This window comes from Xiphophorus maculatus, chromosome 23 (assembly GCF_002775205.1).
Source record: "Xiphophorus maculatus strain JP 163 A chromosome 23, X_maculatus-5.0-male, whole genome shotgun sequence".
Taxonomy (NCBI): Eukaryota; Metazoa; Chordata; class Actinopteri; order Cyprinodontiformes; family Poeciliidae; genus Xiphophorus; species Xiphophorus maculatus.
The window spans coordinates 2,093,114-2,116,861 of record NC_036465.1 but is presented as its reverse complement, the minus strand read 5'-3'; the positions used below and the strand labels follow the sequence as shown (position 1 = coordinate 2,116,861).

At 39.3% G+C, this 23,748-nt stretch overlaps 1 protein-coding gene across 1 annotated transcript; it reads right to left on the bottom strand.

The window, feature by feature from the left end:
• Positions 1 to 2,869: 2,869 nt before the first annotated feature.
• elovl6 (ELOVL fatty acid elongase 6) lies at positions 2,870 to 22,727 on the bottom strand. The gene is made up of 4 exons (XM_023328873.1): positions 22,465 to 22,727; positions 5,665 to 5,796; positions 5,117 to 5,268; positions 2,870 to 4,577 (listed from the first exon to the last, which is right to left on the bottom strand). The coding sequence occupies exons 1-4, from the start codon at positions 22,545 to 22,547 to the stop codon at positions 4,135 to 4,137; spliced, it is 810 nt and encodes a 269-aa protein (XP_023184641.1). The 5' UTR covers positions 22,548 to 22,727; the 3' UTR covers positions 2,870 to 4,134.
• Positions 22,728 to 23,748: the final 1,021 nt, after the last annotated feature.

Genomic DNA, 23,748 nt, shown 5'->3' with positions numbered 1-23,748 from the left:
ATAAAACAGAAAAATTTGAAGTAGATACAAACTAAATCCAGATCACTAATCACTATTATCAGTCAGACTGACAGGCCAAATCTAGGCTGTTCATGTAATTGAAATCCATTGTTTATCAGTGATAATCCTGTATCTGGTGATAATCCGTTGTGCAGATATGACTGAGTGACATGCAGATATATACCAACATGCCTCCCTCATTGTTACTTCTTAGAACAAACACAATGTATTAATAATGACAGAGCAGCTGTCATTATTGTTTGTTGAAAATAGGAGACAAATGCCAAATCATGCATTTGACTGGAACATTTAAATGTGCTATTTGAATGTGAAAGTACTGTTCTTTTCAATCTAACCATGCAAATATTTCTAAAAGCCTGCTTCACCAATCTCTTCATACCAGGGTAGTTCAACTTTCCATCCAGATTCATTTGGACTTGGCCTAACTGTCACATTTACAGATGTGTTGTCCAATCCAGGTAGGACTCAATCACTCACCTTCTGTTGGGTTAAATTTTAATTTCAATTTATTTCAGATTTACAGCCACACTTCTTCAGCTGATGGCGACTCCTTGGCAGAGGTGTCATCCATTAGACCTTCCATGTCTCTCCACCCTTAGGCCATCCCGGTCAGCAGGACTCTGTGTTTCTGGTTAGCACATTGTTCACAGATTGCTTGATATGAAGCATATATAGTTAGATGCCAGAATTATTCATATCAGGCAGGTCTGAGCATATTTTATTTATGTATCAGATATGGCAGCCTTCTTAAAAAATGGTTAATTTGCTGTTTCAAAATTGTCATACCTAAGAATTATCCAAGTGCCAAATTTGTTGCTTGTACCAGTTTGAAAAATTCCTCGAAAACATTACGATTTCTCCTGCACTCTTCTAAGACTCACCTGAATCAATCAGGTGTGTGAAGCACATCCAAATACCACTGCCAGAAACACCTGGAAAAGGAATCATGTAAGAAAAGTCTTTATATTCCTCTGCTTGCTTTCTGTTTGAAAAAGGATGAATTTTAGAATTTTGTTATTGGCCAGTAAAGCATTGAATGATCTCTGTCCTGAAAAGGTTTAAGGCGGCATGGTATCTCTGAGCTGCTTGACAGACATGGGCCATGTAGACCCCACAAGTCATGACAGACCTGCCAACTTAGTGTTTGCAGAAAGTGAGAACATGAGGAGGCAGCATTTTGTTTCTGTTCTTGACCTCTGGAAACAACACACTGAAAACCTGAGATGCACTTTGAAGTATCTTGTGTTCTGTGAACTTGTCTGCCCTTGGCTTGCTTTGTCCAGCTCCAGTTTCAGCTTTGTGACACACTTTCCAAAATTATGGTTATTTTTCTAAAAAGTTATTAAAGATTTGTTATTTTTTCAGATTTCTGTTGCTTAAAAAATTCTCTATAAGATTATAATTGAGAGACAAACAGTTCAAGGAGATAATGAGTGGACTCCTATCCACTTTTCATACAGCACATCTATTTGAAAGAAGATGCAGCTTGAGAGGCTGAAATACCAAAGTGCTACTATACATGCGCTTGGCTAGCATTTGCTTGGAGCAAAACCAAAGGCTCTCAAACAAAACAATGTCACCCTGAGGAAACGGGGGGATCTGAGTTAGGATCCTTAGCCTAACAAAAGCTAAGGGCTAACCATAGCACTGTTTTGTCAAGCCTGCCTAAAACAGTTGCTATAGCCATTCTTCCATTCATTTCCCTGTTCTGGTGTCATTCTGGTTTCAACTAGCCCTTAAGACTATGTGGGGGCTCGTCCAGGATTGGAACATATACCCTTCAATAGACTAGAAAATGCATAAATTCAATTAATGGTAAACATTTTTTTTTCTTTTTCTGGATCAGGCCATCAGTTAATACTGTGATCAGCTCAATGAATACAACTGATATCCTCAATTTTAGCAGAAATGGTAACTCAGCAATTAATTTGCTTAATTGGGAAAGCCACTCCCCTCTGAATACAAATTCTGCCGGATGATGTTTTTGGTCACAGCTCATCACCAGAAAGGCCTGGAGAGCTGGAATTTGTTTCTATGGCCTAGTTCACACATGGCCAGGCCTTTTTAAAACCACATAGCGGAGATATTCGTTTCTATAAAATAATCGCGTCCACACTTAATCGGTTTAAGAAAAGTGTTCAACCACACAAACACTCTGAATTATTCCATTCAACATTGTATTAAACATGCTAACCCCATAGGAACTAGATAAAACCTGTCAGGGAATCACAATCCTTCAAAACAACCCCAAGTTCCTGTTAAGAATTAAACATGACACCATTTGTCTGGACAGAGCAGTTGAATTACTTTTAAATACTATATTAGAATATAATGTTAATATAAAACAAGTCTCTGTTGACTGGGAATCATGTAAAAGCAAATACGCAGATGCATGTGGAGATTGAACGGCATTCAGCCTCAATTGGGAGGGATGGCTGGTGTAAAACAGCTGACCTCAAAGCTCTCGTTCTCCTTTACAACTCAACATATGGGCTTATAAAATAACAAGTAAAAACTCTATGATATAACTAATGTAAAAATCAGCCCCTCTCTGACAGCAGCCATCTTTCCTTCACTGCATGGTCAAACAATAGCAATGACCACATGTGTAGATGTGACCACATGTTGTTGTAGATTGTCGTGCGTTTTTCTTTAAATTTCCGGTTTCTAATATCCACACAAAAAGCAAAAAATGAGAGATTGCCAATCTTCGCTTTGGCTGGATGTTTTATGATTAATAATTTTTAGTGAGGTTACATGTGGATAAAAGGCCAAATCACATAGAAATCTATTTGGTTTGTCAGATAGCTGGCTACGTGTGGAGGAAGTCTAAATCAAAACAGAAAACTCCCCTCTGTTTTTTTAATGTCTTAACAAGAAAAACTGGACAGATTGCATTTAAACTCATTTGTTTTACTTTCAGCACCAACAAACGGGTTATGTACGCGTGACGCCATGATGGCACAGAAAAGAAAACACCACAAGCATGTCACATTTTTGCACACTTTCTTCATACATTGGGTTTTTCAGCAACAATTGTTTTCTGACATTGATATAGTGCAAATGCACAATAGCACAACAGACACCATTAAGGATACATACCTTTTTTCAATACAGCAGATTTTTGACAATTTGCATGATGTTTTTTTGTTTTCTTGCTAAACATAAGTATGTTTGTACTCCAGCTAAGGTATCAGTGTCCAACAGATTAGTATTCCTCACTGGTAGGAACCCTGTAATACAGACAAGGGTCCGGAAATCAGTGCATCTGAAAAGTTGAGACCAGAGATGAAGCAGGACACGGTCAGCATCTCATCCAAACCCAGCCTGGCTTCAGTCCATGAGGCCAGCTTCAATCTGTCTTTCCTACTGGTTTGTATTCATTGGCAACTGTTGTGGAAGCAAATCAGCCACACTGTAAACTGGAGCAGATGTTAAACATTTCTACTGTATCTTGATATGCACATTATATTAACAACGGGTTCGCCCCTCACCACATCGCTTCACATCAACTGCTAAAACTTCAGCTTCATTTGCTCACCGGCGTCTCGAACCTTTTCGTTCTCAGATTAAAGCGAAACAACAAACACAGACAAGAAACGGACAAAAACTCTGATGGTTCACATTAACAATGAGGCCATCGATCATTACGAGTACCTTTTTTTTTGGTCGGTAATAAATAAAACATATTCTAACAAATTTGATGGTTTTACTATTGTAAAAGTTTACAATGAGCTTGTTTTTGTTGTTATATTTAAGGATTTTAAAAGTGAATTCATAGGGGAACATTTTAGAGTTCAGGTGAATGACTCATGATGGCTTCTGATCATGGTGGTGCTACTTCCTCCGTATCCCTCAAGGGAGACATTACCTCCTTTTTAGGTCTTCAATAAGTTGTAAACCTGAAGCACAAACACCAATCATTTCATGACCCCCTCCCTCCCCCCTACCTCCCACACCAACCCATCAATAATCCCAGCAACCCCAGACTCCATGACACATTTCTCTCATCCCATTCCAATCCTGTCTCACACCACTGGTCCCTGCGCTTCGCTTTTATTCTTTTATTAAATTATCTCCCTGCATCCCAAGCTTTTGGCATTCCTTTCCTCTCTACTCGTTCTTCTTGACATCAGTCTTGGCCAATGAGTTGGACTTGCCGATGTAGGCTTCAAAAAAGAACTGGACAAAAAGCACAAAGTAGCTGAGGTACATCAGAGAGGACCACACAATGTTCTGCATGTGGGATGGACACTCCTGGCCCTGCTGCATCCAGGAGTACACCAGGTAGTTGACCACGCATCCCATCAGCATCTGGGTGATCTGGGTCAGAGTGATGAACATGGCGAACTTGCGCGAAACCTTGAAGCCAGCTGCCCGCAGCGCGTAGTAGGAATACATGACGGCGTGGACCAAGTAGTTCATGGTCATGAACCAACCGCCGCCCGCCACCATGTCCTTGTAGGAGTACCAGGAGTAGAGCAGCACGGTGATGTGGTGGTACCAGTGGAGAAAAATGAGCTTCTGCTTCCTCAAGACGATGAAGAGAGTGTCACCTGAAGAGAGACGGGATTATCAATCATTTTCAGAAATGCAGAACATTCAGAATGAGATACAATGTGCTCAAAGGGCGAGAGGTGGGGCACGCCCTGGACAGGTCGCCAGTGCTTCACAGGAGTTTTGGTGCTTCTGCTTTCCAGGTAAAAACTGAACAAAGTTGAGTGATCAAAAAGTTTAATATCTGTGATTAGCTTTGATTTTTCTCATCATATGATTTATAACTTCAATAACAGAAATGAAGAAGTCCTTAATCTTTAAGTTCGCCAAGTGAAGTTATGTTGGCAGATTCATTTCAGGTACACCACAACCAAAAACAGAAGGGATTAGCTACTGTAGTTGGTTCAGCTCTGGAATTGGATCAAAAAACTTTCTCATCCAATCTAAGACAAATCCTCTCATCTTTAACTTTAACATTCATGTAAAATTACATTATAATTCAATTTGCTATTCAGAACCGCAGAATACTTAACTACTGTAACCTCAACCGCTGCATGTCTCCCATCAGTCAGACAACATCAGACATGTCTCGACTCACCCAGTTCAGGAGCCTTGCTGAGGACGAAGGCGTAAGCCCAGAATTTGCTGACTGGCCCGTTGTAGAAACTCTGGTCGCAAACTGACTGTTTCAGCCCTTTGCTCATCAGGATGAACATCATGTAGCTCCCAGTGCGGATGGCACCAAAGATACTGGGACAACAGGAACGATGAAGAGTGAACAAATCAGGTAAATGAAGCTCTGCCTCCTCTATAAGGGTTTATACATAAGCATAATAACTGGTTTTAAACTTTCATGTTACTGTGAAGTCGATAGAAGTAGCTGTTCACAGTTTCTACTTTACACATCAAGTGCTGTCACCGCCTGCACCTATGATTATGAGAATTTTAAAAACACGAAGCAGAGAATAATTATGAAGTTTTTTAAATTCTTGTCACTTTTAATAGGACCACATTTGTAAAGTGAATCGGTGTATTGTGTCCTTACTATTACATAGTGTTGATCTGTTGCTTAAATCAGCTGGAATGTGATGTGACCAAACACTGTGGATACTTTAGCCAGTCATCGTCTGCGCTTCAACCTCTCACCTGAACACAGCGAGCGTGAGAGACCACAGCACCAGCGGTTTCCGCAGCTCAAACTTTTCCCTTTGCTTCATGACATGACGCCCTCCCAGGATGCAGGCAGCGTAGAGCGCAGAGAACAGGAACGACTTCTTCCTGTCAGCATAAACAACAGACATCGCTGAAGAAAGCTCTTATCGTCCCAAAGCACTGTTAATCAGAGGCTCGTGTTTGGACTTAATGTTCACTGAAACTAAAGGAAAAGTAAAGAAGGTAAAGATGAAGAGCAGCTATTCATCTTTGATGCTGACTATAATGCATTTAATAATTTTCATAGTTTGTTCATAAGCAGCAGTTTACACTAAAATAACAGAACACAAAAGACACAAACTACATCTAGATTGGCTATCATCAAAGTCTGAAAAACATTTTGACCGAAAACAAAAGTTTGTCTCGGCACGGCCAAGATTTTCAAGCACACATAAGAGATCAACACTGATTGGCTGGCTGCTGTGATGAATTCATTCAAGCATTTTGATTGGTTTAAGTGTAAAGCCACTATTTCGCTTTTTCAACCCCGAGGTCAATGTCAATGTCTAATTCAAATGTATTTATATCGCACTTTAAAAACAGGCTTACAACTGCATCAAAGTGCTGTACAAAAATTAAAAGAAGTTGAGAAAAAGAAAATAATACAAGAAAAAAATATTTGTATAATGTTAAAATAATAAGAGTAATAATAAGTAAAGAAAAAACACTCTGGAAAGGTAGATGATTCCATAGAGTAGGAGACCGAGAAGGCCTGATCTCCTTTTCTCTTAAGATGAGTTTGAGGAACATTCAGTAGCAGCTGATTATTTGATCTTAAAGTTCTGGAAACAGAATGAAGTTTCAAAAGATCCTGAAGACATGCTGTATGAATCAGAAATAACTTAAAATAAATCTGACTTCCCATCATAGCCGTATCCAACATTTTGAAATTGGTGTCCGTCTCTTTAAGAACCTCCTACTTTTCCAACACTCCACCTTCAGTACATCATGACAACAATGTGTTTCCATAATGATGTTTGCCACCGTTCTTAGGAGGGCTGCACTGAGAAATAGTTTGTATTTTAAGCTCAGTTCCACCAGGTGTTTGCTAATTGCTGCTGCCGCTAGTCTGGAGGAGCTGAGTGGGGAAGTGATGCTCTGTGGGGTAGAAGCTCTAAGACTGCAGCTCCAGAGATCAGCTGTGTGGGAATAGGTGGCACATTGTGGGAGTGTTAAAACACCTTTGAATGGTTGTATAAGAAATTCAAGGTTTCTTCAAACATGCTTTAAAAGAATCAAAGCAATACACATCATTATAACATGGTGTAAAGCTAAAAGAATTATGACAATTCCCTGACTTTTGTTCTGTGTTGAATAAAATACAGTTGACCCATAATACTGCTGAAGAGAGACACACGTTGTCATCTGACACTCCCACACCTGCCTACGATTATTACAGTCTGAGTCCAGCTGCAGGTGTAACTGAATGCTGCCAGGCTGCAGCAGTTGCTGCGGAGATCAGAGCTGCTCCACATGAAGAGGAAAGTCTTCTGTTCTGTTGACTGGATACAGAAAAAACGGAGCGTTCTCCAGCACTCAGCAAATCCCACGGCACAGGTGGGCTGAGTGGACAGACTGGATCCTGAGAGGAACGAAGAAAATGCCAACCAGATCAGCCCTGTCCTAAAATAACATTAGTTTAAAGCAGGGGAGCTAAAAACATTGGATCTGAAGGCTTCATGTCCCTGATGTTGTAGTAGATTATTTTGGATAATTTTCCTTAATCCTTCAAAATATAGCAGAAATATTTTCTTTTTTAAGGAAGCTGAGATCCTTCAATGTGTGCAGCAAGATGCTGGAGACCTTCTATCAGTGTTGTTGCCGGTGCCATCTTCTTTGCTGCTGTGTTGGGGAAGCAACATCAGAGCTGGCGACTCTAATAGACTAGACAAAATCATCAGGAAAGCTGGCTCTGTACTGGGACTAAGGCTGGAGTCCCTGGAAACTGTGGTGGAGAGGAGGACACTGAAGAAGGTTCTGTCTATTATGGACAATAAACAGCCCCCTCTCCACCACATAGTGGACAGACAGCGGAGCACCTTCTCACATAGGCTGCTCCAGCTCCGCTGTCGTAGGGACAGATACAGGAAATCCTTCCTGCCACATGCCATCTCACTGTACAATAAAAGCTAAATCATTGTTCTGCCAAATCATTCCAATTTTGCACAACTGCACTGTGGCACACTGCTGTACATATATTTACATATACATATCTGCATTTTTTTAATCTTTGCAAGGACTGCTCTTAAGTTGCTTTTTATATTAACAGCATTTTATATTTTTACAATTTATAGCATTTTATATTTTATTTTTTATTTTATCTACAACTACTACTCAGTGGTAGTTGTTATCGTGTCTTGTCTCTATGCTGTAACTGCGAAGTAATTTCCCTGCTGGGATGAATAAAGTACTTCTATTCTATTCTATTCTATTCTATTATTGTGTTACTGAGGAATTATGCTTTTCAAAAACAGCATTTTCAAATTAAAATAATTTAAGTAACTCTAAATGTTTCACATTTTTATTTCAACTAAACTGTACAATAGAGAAGAAAAACAAAGTAAAAAAGTATGGAAAAGTTATTTTTAATGTCTTTTTTAATATTTTTTTAATATGACACATATTATGACAAATATTACTTGATTTCTAGAGTATATCGGATGCATAAAGGATATTACAGTAATGGCTTCCACATGATCTCACTCTGAAAAATGTGAACCAATAATTTGACTTTATTTATTGAGTGACAATAAAATCCCTTTTTAAGAAATAATTATTAACAAAATCACATTCTGACTGCAAAAAATGTCTTAATTAATAATCCATGACTTCCTGTTTCCCTGAAGTATGAATATGACGTGACACGAAGGATCATTTCGTGTCATATGGAAGCTATATGAGAGAAATCATCTTCCTCAGTAAAAAAACATAAGATTTTTTCTATTTACTTAAATCCGACCACATGTTCAGTCAGAGGAATAATTTTAAAAATAATCAACTAGAACTGGGACAAACAAGGCTCGAGGAATCAGGTTTACAGGAGGGAGGTAAAAAAAAAGCTAAATGTTTGAGAACTACAGGAAGGTTTCCATAGCAACAATTTATTTTAAGGCATTTGTACTCAAAGTGCCCTGTGAAATCGACTACAGACCAGACTCAACCCATTTTCAGCTCGAGTGTCTCTGGCTGGTGACCAGCCAATTTGTATTGTAAAAATCCAATCATTCTTTGGTCAGTGAACACACCAACCACCACTCTTTTAGTGTGGATGTTGTTGCCATGCCTACGGTTAACTCAGGCTGTGAGAAAGAGCAAGACTTCAGCAGATAACAGGAAGGTTGAGTTGCCTTGTTCGAGAATTCTTCCAACTCTTTTTAATCTTGGAATCTGCTGGATTTGTAAATATTAGTATGTAAATAAAGATTTAAAGATCTTCTTTATCTAGAATGATGCAGAGGTGTCAGTGTTTCTATCTGATGCTAAAGACAAAGTACTGTACATTTTACATTCTTGATGTAATCTGATGATCCTGATAAAAATAATTATTCACTGCTAAAAGCGGGAATTTTTTTAAGTGCTCACATTATATTGTGATTGTTAAATAAAATTTAGTATTGGTAGCAGCAGGTTGTTGTTTTACAAACCCTGGAGATCAAAAATGAGCTAGAAAATTTGGATTGGTTCATTTCTGTTTTGAGCTCAACTTAAAAACAGAAATGAACCGATCTATTAATAATTGCAGTGCTATAATGTAAGGTTTCATAAATAAATGACAGAAGAAAATGGTTTGTACAAAAATAATCAACTGATCAAACTATTTAAGAAATGTGTAAACCAATAAACCACAGAGAATGATTTGATGTAATCATCCTTCAAAGCAACCTACAGATCTGCAGCATGAGACACATTTAACATGTTAAACAACTGATTCTGTCTTGCAGATCAACCAACAGCACCAGGTTTTGTCAGATCTGCACGTCTTTTGAAGGCAGTAAGACATCGCTCTGTTAGTTTAACAACTAAGATACTTCCAGGAGCGTTTGTGCTGGAAAGCCATAAACTCATGAGCTGCTTCTGCAGAGCAGAGGACAAAGCAACACGGTCGATGTCAAAAGAAGCTGCTTTCACAGAATGACAACAGGACTGCAGAATGACATCACTGTTCCTCAACCAACCACACAGGGAGGGGGCAGAACAGATCGGCACACAAGACAGTGGCCTACATACTGTCTGAAGCTGCAGATACAGCAGAGGAGGAACAAGCTTTGTATTCTCCTGCAGGGAAATGCCATTCAAGGCCAAAGGTCAAAGGTAACAGTGGCTATGTAGCCTCAGCTTTAAGTCTTGAGTACACTGAGTTTCCTTCTAGTCAGATCCTGAGCACACACACACATAGTTTGAATGCATGTGTGACAGATCCCGTTTAGCATCAGAGATGGAGCTTTCATTTCTGTTGTCAAAGAAATAAAAAATCCTCAAAGGTAGAAAAATACTGGAACAGAAAGAATTTCTCCTTCAGGATATTATAATAAAATCAGCAATTGCACATAAATATATATTTATTAACTCTAGAGCACAGGCCAACAACAAGAAATTTAAAGGAAATTTGGATTGGAATGAAAATTTCATCAGTCTTTTTTCTAAAGCCCTTCTCATCCACATTCAGTGATGCAAAGTCCAAAAATAAATGGCAGAAACAGAGAAAATGTTGGTTAAAAGGACTGAGGACATTTTCTGGAAAGCCAATGACACTAGGAGTACTAGGTTTTCGATTTCTCCCCAGACTTGCTGAAACAGTGCCAAAAGACCCTGAGTCCAAACTGATGACTCTGATGGCTCAAATTAGCCTCCATTCATCCATTCTTCTATTCTTCTATTGTACATGTGGTCGTTGACCGTCAGGCCAGAAGGTAGGAGTGTGAATAGTCCATGTTGGGGGTGGGTATCTATGATACCTACAACTAGTCAGTTTAGTTTTGAAGCATACATGAAGTGTTTTTGGAGAGATGTGACCTTTTGCAGCTGATCCATGATGTTGTGCTGCATTATCCAGGTCATTTTGCCAAATGTACATAGAGTTTGCAAAACATACAATCTGTTTCAAAAAATATGCAAAGGTTTTTCTAAAAGAAATTAGTAATGTTTCTCTTTGAAATAAAGCTAAGAGGGTATAAAATGACAGTTTAGAAATAAACTAACCAAATTAATTGTGTTGATCCACCTCAAAAAAATCATGCAAAAAGTGTAAGCAAAAGAAATCTGGAAGACTTTGCACATGCAAATTTGCATGCAGCCTTTTGTGCTGTGGAGGATAAATAGGTGACTGCTTCACCTATTTAGCTCACAAGAACTAATGGCATTTATTTCAGTCATAATCTTGCGGGGGGTGACCAAGGTTCCATCACTATGTGACAGCTGGTCAGCAAACCTGGCAAACATGGAAACATTTATCAGGCATGCATTGGGGTGCAGGAGAGACGGGTGGACTTCCTGGTTGAGCTTGCAAAAGAGTTGGGTAACTCTCATGTGAGTGAGAAGAAGGCACACAAGGAGAAACTGCTTCGGCAACAACCTTCCACACCCAGCTCAGGCAAAAGGGCGAAGTGTCAGGTCAACCATCGATGCAGGATGCGTGTCCTGAGGCCGAAACATCATCAGTGACCCCTCACACCCCCACCATGGACTGTTCTCCCTGCTGCCCTCTGGAAAGAGTTTCCGCAGCATCCGGTGCAGGTCCACCTGGTTCTGAAACAGCTTTTTCCCACTTGCCATCAGACTGCTGAACTCTTAACTGGACTGTACTCAAAAACTGGTCTCCACTTTATACCTTGCACATGTACAGAGCTAAATAACTTCTATTTTACTGTCAGTCCTGCACGTTATATTTTATATTTAGATTTATATTCATATTTTATACTGTATTTTATTTTACTCACAACATTGGAACCTCAAACATTGTCCTGAGCCGTATGCAACGAAATTTCGTTCTGTATTCACCCTGTGCATTGAAAATGACAACAAAGTCAGTCTAAGTCTAAGTCGAAGTCTAAGTCTAAGGAACAATTGTGCAACTGTGAGATGTGTTGAGGCCGTTACCAGGGTACTTATAAGGTAATGGCCCTATTTACGGAACAAAAGCACCTGCTAGATAAAATCCTTCAGGCCAGTTGGACTATCTCTAGACTGCATAGGTATATGTCACAATGGACTAACTCCAGCACTTCTAGTGTTGATGATTATAAATGATGACATAATAGAAGAGAGAGATGATAAAATTCAAGAAGCATTAATTTTGAAATTCTAATTCCACAAATGAATAAACAATATAAATACTAAGCAAAACAAATAATAATATTGAGAATTTAAAATCTTATTTCCAAAAATGCTAATAGCTAATAAAGAGTGTGGCGCTTGGAGCAAGACGGTTCCAGGCGGTTGTAGGACATTAATGCCTCATAGTGGACAGTTTCTTTCTTTAGATTTATCACAAGTCCTTCTGGACTTTATGGAGCAGCAGGTCACATGCAGAGACAGACATCTTGTATTGATGTGAGCGCGCTCTAACCTTTGTCAACACTAGTGCAGCTGAATGTTAGAGTAACAGTAGAAATCCTTTGGAGGAAGCCTATAGTGAAGCGTTGCAGAAATCCGATCTGCAGGTGATAGTGTGTGAAGGTGTGTGTGCGTGAGTTTGAATGCGTGTGTGAATGGGTGAATGACTGAATAGATAAAGTCCCATTTAGCACCGAGACAGGAACGATCAAACTCTGTTGATGTTCCTCGGGTCATAATATAATTAGATTAAATTTAACTTAATCTAATACCGGGTTGTTCAAACTGCGGTCTAGGGTCTGATTTTGTGCAGCCCCCAACTTCAGATTAAGAATGATACAAATTTGGACTGCTAGCAGAAGCGGCTGATCCAGATCAAGACTTCTTATTTTTCATTAGAGCAAAATTATTACAGACACATAAAATCTTGTTGCAATAACTGCACAATAAACAGGATCACGACTATCCACAGTTCTGCTCAGAAATTAATTAATCTATTAAACTTGGATAAATACAGCACTGACCCAGATCATGTTCTTAGTGCTGAAAACATTTATCTGCATTTTGTTCCAGTTGAGCCAAAAGAATTTACAAACTGGAAACTTTTCTTTAATAAAGCAAAAACCTATCATACATTTTGGATGATTTAAAGATCCCTTTTCTACAAAACCTCCAACTACTTTGTTTTATTAAAACACTGCATGCTTAATTTATTGCTGAGCAGGTATAGAATTCACTGGAGAATTTTGACCCAAAAGACAAAAAGTTTGGACGCCCCTGATCTAAAGAGTTCATTCTCATGGTTCGGACTTCGTTGTAGGTTTACCTTCAGTTCTGTCTTGACTGAGCTGAGGAGAATATGTTACTATCAATGACTTTAAATCTAAAATACTTGTTATTAGATTTTGAACATCTGATCACCACCTTTGTTGTCTTGCTTTCCAATGTTAATACAAGCCACAGTATTTGATATTCAGGCTCTACTGAGGTATATTTAGAAGACAGATTTTTCTGCCGTCAGAAAAAAATAAAAAGGAAAAAAATCAACCTAAAGGCAAAGTCAAAGCTGACAAGCTGGTAGAGACGGTTGGGCAAGAGAAGGTGCTGCTGCTGCTGCCTTCTGGCTAAAGCCCTGAAGCAACAGCAGCTCTCAGGAATCTACAGATTTTTTTCTTCACAAACCTTACCTGAATAACCACCTTCATCACTTATCTGTGGATCTAGTTTTTCTGGGTTATGAAGTTCATTCGTTTTTCTTAGATGATGTCATGTGTTTTTATATGCTCTAATGCTGGGAAAAAAAACTCTTCACCAGAGGTGTTTAGTGTCCCAAAATAAGTTTGAACATCGATCAGCTGGCAGTGAGAAGTTTGTTCCTCCTGCTCTCAGGTCCCAGCTGTGCAGAAGGTGACAAATATCGCACCAGTACGCAGCTTTTCCTGTAAACGCTCCGTCACATCTCAGTAAACTAAGATGAGCGTCTAACACAGCCGGTCACGATGCGACTGCAGCGTCTGAAAATAACTGATCAAAAACAGGCGTCGATTTTTCGTTTCACTTCAAACATCCAGGATATTTTTCTATATTAGATTTTTTTTCCTCTTTTAGAGCCATACAAACCAATATTTATAGCTATTATGCATATTTCTATTGCCTAACAACTCTATGGATCACATCACTGACATCACTTCTCACAATCTTGCACTGCATCATCATCACAGTCACATGACCAACCTGCTCTCTAGAAAAACAAACAGAAACGAGACGGAAATAAACCTCAGCTTTTAACATAAACCAAGTTTTATTTATTGAATTGACATGTAAAAAAAAAAAAAACTGACATCAGCAGATACCGAAGCTAACGCAGACATTTCACTTATCCCTAGACTCAGAAGGTTTAAAGAGATTTCCTGTTGTCTTCTTGTAGACAAATATTTTTTGTCTCAAGATTAGAAAATAACTGGAACCTTGAAATTAAAGTGACAGCACAAACAGGGAATGAACAGCCAGACTACCACTGCTGTTGTTTGTGAACATAAAGTTAATCTGGTAAGAAAACACTTTCTTGAACAAAGGGTTTTACGTTTGTGTCTTCTATCAGTACAAAGTGCCTGCAGACCTTCAGCTACAACTCATTTTTTCTTCATATCTGAGCCAAATGAAGGACAGCGTGTGACTGCAGTGTAATTTTTACTCTTTATGACTAATCAACTCATTGTGGGAAAAATAACTGTGTATGGAGTTTTAGAGTTTTATGAGCATGACAGACTGATTTTAGGGAAAGAAGTAAAACTTGCACAATCACAGCATGGTTTGAAGTCTGAATCATAACCGTGTTCAGTGACTTTGCTTTCAAAGTCACTTTCAGAGCTCGGTGTTTGAAACTAAAATCATTGCTCTGACAACTTTCAGGTATGTTCTAGGCTGCATTTCCTCACTTTACTACATATATCTTTTTCTACATGCCCTTTTTACATAAGAAAACAAGATTTACTATTAACATTTTGAAAAAGAAGAAAAATCTGCATGTTTATTTAAAGAAATGTTTTACAGTTAGTGTTTCATTATTCTCCTACTTTTGTCATATCTGTTAGCTCAGCTTCAACATACAAAAAGACTCATTTTAACACAAATATTAAAATCAAAGACAAGCATTGCAAGCAGGACTTCTGTTTAAATGCTGACTACCTGGGTAAATATGTGCATTGGAGTTTTGTGGGAATAAGCTTGAATCGGCGGTTCTTCAAAGTAGCTGGGGGCAGCACAAGTGAAAAACAACGCAGTCAGAGCTCTTTGGGAGGGATCAGCATGGAGGACTAACAGAATCAGCAGAGGGCTGAATTATTAGAAGAAACTAAAATTGCACTTTTCAAGCACAAACCATGTAATCTGCACTTTAGAGGTCATAAATCATGGCAGAAATAACTGGCATGCAAGACAATGTAGGATTGTTGTCAGGGATTCTGCATAGTTATTACAGTATTGACAAATCTAAACATTACACATGCTGTAACTCTTGCAGTTTATGATGAGAAACATAAATTGTTTCTCATCCTACACTGACAGCGTCGTTTAAAGCTGCTGGGTAATTTGGATGTGTATTAGCTGGAGTTATGATGTAATTCTGTTTTCAGCCTGAGGATGAGGCTGCATGGCCGTCATGGTGAGCAGACTCAACACAGCGTCGCTTATGGATGTGCCACGGCGTGCAAAAAGTATGTCAATTCAGGTCAGTTCCACAGATCCATGGAACTGAAACCTGGTTTTAAAGTCAGTCACTCAACAGAAAACATAGAGAGGCAGCTCAGAAAAACCTGTTATCCTGCATTCATTTACAGTTATGTCCACAAACCCTGGCCGCTTCATAATGGATCTTTAAGTTGCCATGTCTGCATCCTGCTACAACACAGCTGCCACCTCTAATCTTGTCACCGCCATGCTTCCTGAATAAATACACACAAACTTCACCACTCTCTTTCTCTTTACTTAAATCAAAGCATTTCTTCTCCAGCCTAATAAAAAGTGACAGCAGAGTGCAGCGATACTTCAGGCAGACCTTCATTCCTGAGACACTTCTCTATTTCTGACGCCAACGACGGTAATGATGATGATGATGAAGAGAGCAGTGGACCTGAAGCCGAGCCTGCGGTGGATTCTGGGTTAGCAAGGTCGACACTCATCAGTATCACCGCGTGTCGCTCCAGTAACACAAAACCGTAGAAACAACAGAGCTAAGCTGCAAGTTTAACACCAGAACAAACATCTAAACCTCGTGTGGAGCAGCCAGAGATTCATGTTTACAAATGGCCTAGTCAAAGTCTAGACATCACTACAACTGAGAATCTGTAGTAACACTTGAAACTGATGTTTACAGACATTTTCCATCTAATATGGAAGAACCTGAGCAAAGATTCACTCTGCAGATGTTTACAGCTGGTGGCGACAAACAGTGTGACTGCAACAAAAGGTGGATCTATATTCTGCTTGCACTGACGCAAGCAGAATAGAAAAGCATGCCACACTTTTCAGATTTTAACAAAAAAAAGAAAAGGACTGAAGACCAGGTATCATTTTACTTCCTGATCAAAAAAATGCAGTGCATTATGTATGTTTATCACATAAATAAACTGAAATGTCTAAATGTGTTCTTGGGAAAGAGGTGCGAATATATTTAACTTGCACTCCTTTGTTTCCACCAAGGCCACTTGGTGGAAACTAAAAAGTCTATACAGTCCAAAAATATTGAAACATATAACATGAGAAGTGCTAATTTCATGAAAACATGAATGAATGTTTTCTGAAAAACACTTAAGAGGTCAAGGCCAGTCTGGAAAACTCACACGGCTCGACTCTTCTTCATGAAAGAGTAATGTGAAACTCAGAGGAAAGACAGCTATCTCCTGAACCATCTAGTCCCAGAAACCTGACCCCCCACGAAGAACACACCCCCCCAAAGTGAATCGTCAGAAGGACAGTGTTTAAGAAGTGCTGAACCTGTCCTGATTCTGCCATGTAAATGTTCTGTTCTTCCAGCAGGGAATATGGAAATGTAAATGCAGATCATAACAAAGCTCATTCTTCATCCTCTGATGTATTTTTGAGACTCTTATGTTAGCAGTAAGCAGCGATACAGCCACCAGGGATCCATCTGAAGTTCAAAGACCTGAGAAAAGCAGTCAGCACCATGAGAGGCTTTTCTGAACCCGATTTGAAACAAAGGTTGAAACAACCTGCATGCTAAGGAGGGATGGTGACGTCTGCAGGCTGGAGGAGTGAGTCAGCAGGATGCAGATGTTTGATACACAGCTGGAAAATCAGCCTGTTTCACTGGAGAACTATAAATGTGAAGAAATTCTGCTCCCTCTGGTGCTTTATTATCATGCAAGTTTTATCTCTGATATCAAAAACATGCTGTTATTTTTGTGCTTATCATTACTGTAACATGGAATGCTAAAGCTGCTGTATGCTGCAAAGTAAAGCAATCTAACATCACTTCGTTCCATTAAGCCATATGCAGAAAGTAAAGATTTTCATCCCAATTTCAGCATGTTCTCATAAAGATTAGCAACACATCTTTCTCTTTATTTTAAAGGGAAATGCCATCACCTGTGAGTACTGTTACAGTTAAAAGACACCTGAGCAGCTGACATGAAGCGCCTACAGAGTCCTATAATAAACAATGACATGTGAAGCAGACGTAAAAGAACCCTAAGTAAAGAGACAGAGCAACATTTGGTGAACTGATGAAAGAGAGATTATTCTACGATGATCTAAAGTTTCTCAGATGACCCCAAACACTGAAACCAGGCCACAGAACCCTTTAAAGGTTCTTCACACACATGTGGAAGACTCTGTTCTGCTGCAGTTCTCTTTCACACTCCACTGTCAAACGATCCAGAAGCTTTTTATAAACAGGTTCCCCTCTTGGCCTGCACCAAGAACCACTGAAGGAAATGACACAAAAACCTCTGAAGAAGAAAAAGCACACAACTTCCTTCTTCACAACATGTAAATATCGGAGTGGCATCAGATTTTAACGGTCGTAGGATTTCTCTTTTGTCTTTGGTAAAAGACCTAAAGCCATTTTTCTCCCATTTGTTCTGATTGTGTTTACCCAGAATGCTCTGCGCCGTAGTCCATTTCCTGCTTTTGGAGCGATTTCTGGTCCGCTTGGCGTTCACATATGCATCAAACCACACCAGGATTCACTTCAATCAAAGCCCGATAGAGGTTTGTAGATGGACCGGAGTTCAGTCTTTTGGTCTGGATCAGAGTTTGATTACACATTTACACATCTCCAAATGAACCGGACTTTCTAAACAAATGGACTGGAGTTGAATTAAAGCGAAAATCAACCTCAAGCAGAGTGGTGTATGTTATGAAGATGTTTCCTACACTACGTACGTATATAGGATCATACAAAATATATTTCATTTTTCCAAAATTCTACTTTTTTCATTCTAAGCAAGAGAAGTTTGTGGGGTGACATCAAACATCCTGCAAAACCGAGCAAACCAGAGAAACTGGGTCATGGGCCGTTCACCTGCTCAGGTGCTGGAAGTTGGTCGACTCTAAGCAACACAGACAGTTCAGGAATTCACAGGAAAACGTACAACAATCTTCAAGCACTTTTCTGTTCATAGAGTAAATGTTTGAGTTTGTAAAAAAAATATGTATGAACAGCCTGATATAAATTTTTTCTCCCTTTCTGTGGAGTCAGAAAATGAATTTCTTTCGGCGTTTTGGTTTGGAATAACACCAGCAGTGCTCTCAATGCATTTGCATACATGGAAATAAAAGCTATGAGGGATGTTTGATCTTTACTCACTTTTATAAACACTGCTGGGATTTAAAACACATTTATATGGTTAAAAACTGAAGAATAGAAGACTACCTTTAGTCTTTTACCACTGATGCAAAAATACCTTTAAATTAGAACCAGTTTCTAATTTAAACTGTGATGAAGCAGTTCTCCAGACTGAATAAGGTTTTGTTGTGTGCTGTCCTAACTGATGCATAACAAGTTCTGTTTATGCAATGACTCTGATGACCAAGGTACAATGTGATGCTGGAGCTCCTAAAATAGCAGTGAAACAGCGATAAGAGCAAGTACAAAGAAATGCAAATATTTATGAAGGCTTTTTATACAGATGTGTAACATCTTATCAGTTTATTCAGTCACTGCACTTACTGATTAGTTTTGATCTAATGACCGGGAGTTCATTAGCAGCACCAGGTTGGAACAAACCTCCATAGCGGCTGCAGCAGGAAGGGGAGTAATGTTAGCGTGGCGCGGCGAGGCGACCCATATTTACTCAATCCAGCAGCCTGCTTTCAATAACAGTGTTATTGAAAGCAATGTTATTGAAAGAGCTTTCAATAACATTTTGATGTTTAATGAAAGTCTGGATGGATTAAAAAGAAAAAAAAATTAATTTTTCGTTTTTAATCCATCTTCTTGTTTTGAAATCTCAAAAGAAGAAGAAAAGCAGAATTTCCAGAATGAGACCAGAAACAGAAACAGGATCTTCAGTCCAACTATACGGACAATCAAATCCACAAGGTTGAACAGCTAAACAGGGAAATATACTCATGTTTTTATTTACATATCTAGATCACACCTAAACAGGTTCTGGATATAAATCAGAATTCATTTGAGGGTTGGTTTAGTGTGCTTAATCCATATTAAAATAAATAAAACCACAACGGTAACTTCACGTTCACAAGGAGCAAAATTAGGATCTATTGTGTTAAATGAAACCGTAATCAACTGCTTTGCTGTCTTATTCTTCAACAATACACACCATTACATTTGTCTTCATGAACCTTCAGTGATATAAAATATGTCACAATCAGTTCCAGTTTACATTGTGAATGTAGCTAATTAGCAATCTCATCTCATTTTTCTGCCCTTGCTGCCTCTGAGGCCATGTGCGCCGACCCGCTCCAGTCTCCTTCCTACTACACAAACGACACAAGGCGTGGGCACAGAGCAGCCGCAACGTGATTGGTTAATGCTCTGTCAGCAGACATCAGAAGATGATTGTGATTGGTCAGCTGTCAGTACCAGGGTATGGACAGCTCCAGCCTGCCTGTCTCTCTCTCTATTTCTCTCACACACACACACCCACACACACATCTAAATGAATAAGGACAGAACTGTCCAAACCAGGGCTTCAGGAGGTCTGGTTAGGTTGAATTTGTTTGAAATGTGGCTGTTTTCTGCAGTCACCTCTGAGTAAGACCAGACAGACTCTAAATGAACAACTTCTCCTCACACATCCTGCCTTCCCAGAAACCCTGCAGCATCTTTAATGAAGCGTACACTCCAACTTTACACACAGCTTGCTTAGTTTTGCTCGAAGTCAGTTCTTTGTTCAACCTGGTTTGGACAAAACTGACCCCCCAGTGAGTCAAAGCAGAGGACGCTTGGATGGACCTGCACATGACCTACATAAAAACACACACAGCTGCTCAGCAATATTTGCTTAAAATCAAAAGTGACAGTTGAACATCGGGGCTTATCAATGTTGTAGGTTGTGCAAAAGCCTGGGCAAACAATCACTCATCATAGCTTTAGTTTCTGCTCAAATTCATCATCAGCGAAATGAGAAGCATAATAGATTATCTTCTATATGTTAATAACAATGTGTATTTTTTAGAAATAGGCTATTATTTATTTTGTTACATAAAAAATGCATTAATATTAACTCATTATTAATCATTAATAATAACTCATTAACAGAAGCTGAAAGACTTTAACATTAGGCAGTTAAGTTTTTCCAAGTCCCAACATAGTAACTGCCATTCTAAAGCAGAGCTGCAACAGGAGTTGGACTTTGTCAGTATGTTGTGTTTTAACATCAACAGTACAAACCTTTTGATTGCAAAATATATATTTTAATTCTGAAATGTTGAAATGTAAAAGTGTAAAGTTGGAAAGATTAACAGAAAGTTCCTTCATCCATGTGGGAAAGTTGAGCATTTCTTAGAACTTGAATTATGCTATTTTTAAGAATTGAACAGTTTTTTTCTTACTGTAAAGTCTCTTCCATTTTTTGTTACCTTTACTAAATATGTATCTGAATTCTTCCTGTCAATTTGCTGCTGATGCACAACAAATTCTCCACCGATGGACATTAAAGGATATTTCTTTTCTATTCTATTAGAAAACCAGAAATGGTTTAACCAAATCCTCACATTTCACAATATTCAGCAGCTTATGTTAAATTTAATTTAAATTGTGAAATTGAAGTTCATTGGGCATTAATAGTTTATTATTATGTAAATAGGATCTATTAAGCAAAATTCATATTTTGCGTGATTCTGTACTTCCATTTGGGTTTCATCTGTTTGTAGAAACAGCCCAGAGCTTAAACAAACACCCAGCTGATTATGGAAAATAGGTAAATGTTTTTTTGTTTCTAGAAAGTTCAAAAATCTCCTGATTAAGTCACAATTGGTTTCACCGTTACCTGGCAACCTCAATGAGCCAGCCCCTCTCCTAGCAACCCAAGAAGCTCCAGCACAATTTGGTCAGCTGGTCTTATTGCTGTATGAGCTGTACAATGGCTGCTGGAAATGAAAAGTTTTGTTGTTGACTTACCATTCAGAAGTTGCTACATTCTTGTTGGTTGTGCAGGAGGCTCTGCTTCTGCTTTTGAGTCTGTTTGGGTCAGAGGTTGTATAATTGCACATCTGTTTGCAGCCATTTTCTTTAAACATTGTGATGGGGGGCCATGATCAGCAGCAGAGTCTTTGGATATAAAGCTGCTAATTCTGAAAGGAGTTCAAAATGTCTGATCAGACTGAAATCTCATTATCTAGGAATGATTTTGTGCAAAAATGTAATGAACATGTTTAGTGACCTACCCTAAGCATTGTAGGTCATATTTAACTAACCAGACCATATGAGTAATAATATAACATCCACATTTCATCTGAGTACCTCTAACAGGCAGTCCATGTACCACTGGTGGTACACACACCTCAGTTTGAGATACTAAAGCTTTAAGACATTATTTATCTTCTGTTTAATTTGCTTTTTTCGGTTGTGGCCCACAAATCATCCCTTCTTAAACAAACACTTGCATGTTTGTTTAAGAACAAACCCTTCATCCCTTCTTTTTGACCAAGAAGGGATGAGGTTTGCAATAACATCGATGTAAACAATCGTTTTTGCTTTGTTGTTGTGCAGTAAAAGCTTATAAATGTGATGTTTGGTAAGAATCGGACGCCCTGAGGCAGACTGGGGAGTGTGTGGTGTGTCAGCATATGGCCAGGCTTGGCTTAATAAACTACTGGCCCACTGACTGAATGGATGAGGCAGCTGGAGGATGGATGACCTTTACGAAACCATGATGATGATGATGGAGTATAAATGGCAGGACGTCAAGGACAAATCGTCACTGAAAAGGAAGATAAACAGCAGCAGCCGGTTTTCAGCTGTTTTTAGTCTCATTTTCTGAAGGCCTGTGTGATTATTTGCTTCCTTTTCAGTTTATATACTGACAGGGAGCATGATATAACCGCTTTAATCCCAGTGAGCAAAGCTGATGCTGTTACACGGTTCAAATTTAGCAGCAGGTCACCGAGCTGAATCCCCGATCCAGCGCCGGTGACAGTAACTGTTAGGCGGGATTAAAAACGAGGCGCTAACGTTAGGGAGGGAGCTAGCCTTACCAGTTCTCCTGCATCCATCGGATGGCTTCCTCCTCGTTGAACTGCCTCTCAAACTCATATTCTTGTAGAGCTAAAACCGACATGGCTCTCCGTGTTCGGCTTCTGTCAGGTTGTGGAACAAAGCGACGCTCGGACTGGATGCTTTCTGCTGGCTCTGCTCCTGTTCTGTCCTCCTCAGCCCCGGACTCGCATCGCTCACGCCGCTTTCAGCAGCACCTCGGCAGTCCCTCCCCGCTCTCTCCTCCTCCGCCACCGGCTGACGGAGCCAACACCCTCTTCCTGAAGGAATGAGGACTACGGGTCCTAGCGCCGTCGACTCACATGCTGCTATCAGTACAATTCAACTTTTCAACGGTGTTGTTTCGGTTGTCAAAGGCCCGAGGCATAAGCAAACCCAGCTGCTTCTGAGGGTCCGCCAGGCTCCCCTGAAATAACTCAACTCCTGTTCAGTATTCTCAGATTTTTCCTAACAGCATATCCAAAATTTCCAAACAAAATGCAGCTTGGGAAGCTGAAATGGTGGGCGCACTATTACTGTTAAGGCACAGTCAACAGGCGTTGAGCCGTTACCTAGCAACCCAAGAGGAGTTCCAGCACCTTTGGACAGGTGGTTTTATGTATGCATTGCACAATTACTCCTGGAAAAGAAGAAGGAAAGGACAAGTGTTTTGTTGATGACCTGCCATCCAGAAAAGATGCCTGTAAAATGTTCAGACAGTTGAATAACTGAGTTTCTGTTTGCAGTCATTTCACGTTGGGGTGTAAACGCTGAGTTGGGAGGCGCGGTGGTAAAAACGAGATCCAATACACTTTCTAAAGAAAAGACAAAATACTGTTGCGGTCATCATGTTTAGGCTACAATTATTTAATTCTCATTGGTCAAGGTTAGTTTGCACAGGTTTTTATTTCCCCTCAGTAAATTAAATCACAGTCTGGGAAGAGCAGTTTGTATTTATTATGCTTATCTTTGCCTGACATTAAAATGTGTTCAGTTTAATAAATTATAAATTATTAAAGATATCTCACTTCTCTTTTTTCTGCTTTGTTTGCTCAGTTCAATGTTAAAAATGTTGACTAGATAAGAAAAAGTCAAGCTGAAATAAAAGTGCTGCCGTTTAACCAATATCTAACCCGGATTTTCCCTCAGGTTCAACTTGTAGCTATTATCTTATGATTTAAGAGTCCATTTTTATTTTATTAGAGGGAGTTATCCTCTATCATAATTAATTACACAGCAAGAAGGTTGCTGATTTGAATCCTCCCTGTGTGAATTTGCATGTTGCT